This window comes from Denticeps clupeoides, chromosome 3 (assembly GCF_900700375.1).
Source record: "Denticeps clupeoides chromosome 3, fDenClu1.1, whole genome shotgun sequence".
Taxonomy (NCBI): Eukaryota; Metazoa; Chordata; class Actinopteri; order Clupeiformes; family Denticipitidae; genus Denticeps; species Denticeps clupeoides.
This window is the reverse complement of record NC_041709.1, coordinates 31289829-31295047: the sequence shown is the minus strand read 5'-3', so window position 1 is coordinate 31295047 and position 5219 is coordinate 31289829. Positions and strand designations below refer to the sequence as shown.

Sequence of the window (5219 nt, the reverse complement as noted above, 5' to 3'; positions counted from 1 at the left end):
TTTATAACGAAAGCAATCTTGTTATTTTGTAATATTTCACCCAGAAGCTACAGATACAGACCCGATGTTCTGTTCACACATTCATCTCACAAACTTTCCATTTTCCAACGCGCAGAATCTCAGTACGCACGTCCGAAATGCGGGGCGTCAATAATTACACGTCCCATTACGGACTCATTCATATTCGTTTTCTTTTTTACAGTCACCGGGCGCTGGAGACTCGATGTTAATTGTCGGGCACTTTGTCTGTCGCCTGTTTCTCCGGCCGATTTGACAGACGGCATCCAACCTTTCATCTTAATGAATTCGTTTAATTACCTGTATAAAGTAATTACAGGAGGTGCTGGGTGGAGGCAAATTGTAATTAAAGTGATAAAACGGCACCATATGATGCAGGGTATTTTATTTCATAAACAAACAACAAGAAACGCGTCATCTGTTGTATTCATAATTGATTATTTTAATTGGTCTCAATTTAAAGTTGAACTCATTTGAATTTCTTACCTGTCTAATAACGGGTCCGGCACGAATAAAAAAATCCGTGCAAAAATTCGCAATCTGCGGAATCGTCGCTTTTTTGGTGTCGCGCCCGGTGCCACCTGGGGACCATGCGCCCGGAGGCGCGCGCGAGTCGCGTCGCGTCGCTCTCCCGCGTAACGCGCGAGGAAGCGCTTTGAAGTTGGCGGCAGCTCGGTCCTTTTATGCACAATCATTTTAGTAAAACTTTTCGAGAGCCGCACCCCACCGCACCCACCCCACCCCGCCCTGATCCCACGGCTTTACGGGCTTAGCGCGGGGGAGATTCGGCCGCAGCTCGGGATTTAGGCACAGACCCCCGCAACAATGGCGGGGTGTCGCTGGATCGCCGCCTCCCGAGGGGAAATAAATCCCTGGCGCTCGAACTCGGAAACTTTCCGCGACCGCTTCATTTCCCGTCACTTCCCCACGCGTGGAATCCCGCGCGGCCTTCCCGGTACGTAATGCGAGGTTTACCTCATGCAGTCGTAAATATTTTGCCAGCGGAGGGTTAGTTCGTTCACAGACCTGAACGAGTGTGGATACCAGCGGCGTGTCCGCCCCACGCACCTGCTGTGGGCCTTTTACAGTTAGATCATGAGCGCCGTGCTCGACTTTCGATAGGAGGGAATCTCACCGAGTCCTTACAACTAAACGACCTTATTTTATCACTCGCAGCGTTTCACCTTAACTCGATTTTTTACTGGAATTCGTTACAATGGCAATTATCAACCTGACACATACATAAATAAAACGAAATTGCTCATGCCATTACATTTAAATTTAGATATTCAGTTATTTAGAATTTCAATGTTTAAAGCGGAACCTACAACAGGAGACGCGTTTCGTGTGCGTCACGTCGGAGGCGGGGCCACGCGCCTGGCCTCGTGTCCCATTGGCCGCCGCGGCCGCCCGTAGGGGAGCGTGCGCGTCGTGATTGGCTGACGGGGGCGGACCCGCAGGTACAGGTCGCTCATAGAGAGGCGGACAGGAGGGAAGGCGATCAATCTGCACCCGTCACCCACGTAACGCGACGACGATGGTGAACTCGCGAGAACAGAGGCTGAATTAACGGGATTCTGGGAATCTTCTGCTTTTTCATACACATACAGAATATCTGTATATTTTCATCTGTTTTTTTTGTCCCGCTCGACACCTACTTTTCTGGGATATTTTATTATTGTGGATTTTCTACGTCACTCAAAAACGAGGAAAGGCTCCGACAAGTGCAGGTACTGCCTCTTTATTCCGTGCTAAGTCTATAAAAAGTATAAATAAGTTTAAAATGGAAAAGCACATCTTTGCAGATATTTTTTTGCTAATTTACAAAGTTTGTTGGTGCAAAATAACATAAGTATTTCGTTGCGTTTCGTTTTAGTACAAACTTAGATTGCATTGTTGATGATAATGAATTTAGAATTGTGTTTCAGCTTAGAAATTTTCTTTAAAAAATGAATAATACACCAGCGTTTTACCGAAGGCCCTTCCGCAAATTCCGTCCCAGCGGGTCTCCTCTGAATGCCCAAAGAAGTCATTTACACACATTTTCTCGGCCGATTTACATTTGCCGCTCAGCGTGTGGCTAATGGGGCCTTTTCTACGACGAGTTCGTTTTATTTCGGTACACGGGAGTGAGTTCTACGTTTTACACCAATTTCACGTTTCCTGTACACTAGCATCCGTGAATTTATATTTAACCATTTTCATAATATTGTTTTACGCCCGTTTTTTAATTTTGGTTATTTATTCACGTTATTATTCACCGCAATTCGCACAAGCGTGGGCTTTACATTATATATTTTATTACAGACAACTAGGCCCGAAGAAAATGCTAAATTTGTCAAAACGTAAGGATTTATTTTTAAGATTTCAATTTTATTAATAATGATGATAAAAACTATTACGAATCCGTCAAACGGGATGGAAATTTCGCGTTTGGTGGAACTGGGGGCGTTTCTTTCTACGTTTTAAACCGACACTTAATATTTGTATTTCTGCGTATTCGTTGTTTCGGAAGTTTATTAACTCTCGATCAGGTAGAAATAAAAGTTATTCTCTGGTCCCCGCTGCAGAACAGCATGATGTCCTACCTCAAGCAGGCCCCGTACGGCATGAGCGGCCTGGGGCTGGGCGGCGCGGCCATGGACCTGCTGCACCCGTCCGTGGGGTATCCAGGTAACCACACACATCAACCACGGCAGAAAAAAACAGAGCACAATTATCGCTGCTTTTTCTTTCTTTTTTTTTTTAATGAACTCCTTTTTGCAGCCAATCCGCGCAAACAGCGTCGGGAGCGAACCACGTTCACCCGGACGCAGCTGGACATCCTGGAGTCGCTGTTCGCCAAGACCCGGTACCCGGACATCTTCATGCGGGAGGAGGTCGCGCTGAAGATCAACCTGCCCGAGTCCAGGGTGCAGGTACACGAACTTCCATTCAAACGGGGAATTTCTTCCCGACGTGCTCCCGTAACGGCACTGAAGGTCGCTCTGTCCTTCCGCTTCCAGGTGTGGTTCAAGAACCGGAGGGCCAAGTGCAGGCAGCAGCAGCAGACCGGAAGTAGCTCCAAAGTCCGGCCCGTGAAGAAGAAGGCCTCCCCGGCCCGGGAGAGCCCGGGTTCCGAGAGCAGCGGCCAGTTCACCCCGCCAGCGGTGTCCAGCACGGGCTCCTCATCCTCCTCGTCGTCTTCATCCTCCTCCTCCTCGCTCTCGTCGGGGTCAAACCCCTCTGGCCTGGGCAGCAGCTCCACCTCGGGCGCCACCCCGGTGTCGTCCATCTGGAGTCCGGCGCCCATCTCCCCGCTCCCGGCTCCGGCCTCCATCCCGGAGCCCGCGCCCCCCACCAACGCCTCCTGCATGCAGAGGTCCGGGGGGGCGTCCTCCTACCCCGTCTCCTACAACCAGACCCCCGCCTACGGCCAGGGCTACAACGCGGCGGCGGGCTCCTACTTCGGGGGGGTGGACCCCAACTCGTACCTGGCGCCCATGCACACGCACCACCCGCACCAGCTGGGCTCCATGAGCGGCTCCGCCATGCCAGGGCACCTCGGCCAGAGCCCGGGACACCACCACCACCCCCACCACCCCCACCTGCACCACCCGCACCACCACCAGGGCTACGCCGGCAGCGGCCTGGCCTTCAACTCCACGGACTGTCTGGATTACAAAGAACCGGCGGCGGCGGCGGCGGCGGCGTCCTCGTGGAAACTGAACTTCAGCTCCCCGCCGGACTGCCTGGACTACAAGGACCAGGCCTCCTGGAGGTTCCAGGTCCTGTGAGACCATCTCAGAATAAACCACAAACCAGCCACACCCCGAAGACTCTACGACACACAGCAACACACACGCGTTCTCCTCTTTTTTTTTTTTTTTTGTTAATTTATTTTTTAAAAGCATAAATCGCTCGATTTGACGCCTTCACCGGAAAGTCGAACTGGAAAAAGTCAGGACTGTTTTCGAAGAGACTTCTGAAAAGCGAGCAGGCTTTTGCCCTCCGAGAAACGGTGCCGATTCTCATGGAATTATAAGCAAAGTTTAAGCGAATTTGGAACCGGTCGTGGAAATCGGAACGATTACATTCGTTCTTTTTATTCAAAGACGCGCGTCATTTGTTTTAAATCGCAGCACTTTTCGCTTCTGGTTTCTGTTTGCGAGGGCAAAAGGACGATAAGTCACCTATGAAACGATGAATGCTTTAACGACATTAAATAAAAAAGAAATGCGATCAAACTTTATTCCAAAATGTGCTTTTCCCCCTGTAATATTTGTATGTCTCATATTCAGTCCAGTTTCTTTTTCTCATTTATCAGAAAGTTTTACATGAGATTGATAAAAACAGCAAGTCCATTAAATAAAAATGAATTCTGTTGAAACGAATGTTCGCTCCTGTCTGAATGCGCATCGGGCGGACCGATGTATATATTTCACTGTTGACAAGTCCACGTGTGTCGTGGTGATCAGGCTCGGTGTGTTGATTCAATTCCTGTTGAACAGACCGTTTTTGACCACAAATGCTGCCAATTGTGAGAATTACGTTGCTGTAAAATGAAAAAAAAAAAAAAAAACACGTGCTGAACTATTTCTACTTTAAATGTATTGCAATTACACTCAATCCTGCATTCTGCAAACGCCCAACCTTGACCTGCATGAGTGCATTTAATATGAATATAATATGGATATAATCTGAATTTTCAACGTTTCTCAACGGTTATTATTCGTTAATTCGTTTAGCACTCTTTTAAAAATCACGATGTGGATCTAATTGAGAAAAAAAACTATGTTAAATTTTTCTTACACTGCATAATGACATTTCCATTTTCTTTATCTTAATAGTGTGCAGACATTAAAATACCATTCATAGGTTCTAAAAAAAGAAAAGAAAAAGAAGTAGGCTCCCCCAGTGCATTATGGGCAGTTTAAATGCCATCACTCTTAATGACTTGTTGTCTCAGCTCAGTCAACTCGACCTGCAGCTCTGGTTCAGTTTACCGAAGTTTACTGCTGGTTCTTACATGAACTCGGTCCAGTTGGCCAAATAAACAAACTTGACTCTTCGTGTTTAAACAACTTCCCGGCAATCAGACGAGTGGACTCACTTAATTTTTTTTTACAGACAGGTAACTAGGCAAATGGCAGGACCATTACATTTTCCACGTGTGCAAGAGCAAACAGTCACGTTACAAACTTACACTGGAGGCAGGCGCC

General features: G+C 47.7%; 1 protein-coding gene across 3 annotated transcripts; it reads left to right on the top strand.

Moving 5' to 3' along the window:
- The first annotated feature begins 816 nt into the window (after nt 1-816).
- Nucleotides 817-4249, top strand: otx2a (orthodenticle homeobox 2a). Of its 3 annotated transcripts, none has more exons than XM_028972381.1 (4): nt 817-1748; nt 2589-2691; nt 2785-2936; nt 3024-4249. In XM_028972381.1, the coding sequence occupies exons 2-4, from the start codon at nt 2595-2597 to the stop codon at nt 3792-3794; spliced, it is 1020 nt and encodes a 339-aa protein (XP_028828214.1). In that variant the 5' UTR covers nt 817-1748; nt 2589-2594; the 3' UTR covers nt 3795-4249. The 3 variants fall into 3 exon arrangements, with proteins under 3 accessions (XP_028828214.1, XP_028828213.1, XP_028828215.1); XM_028972382.1 differs by having other exon boundaries at nt 967-973; XM_028972380.1 differs by having other exon boundaries at nt 2589-2936.
- Nucleotides 4250-5219: the final 970 nt, after the last annotated feature.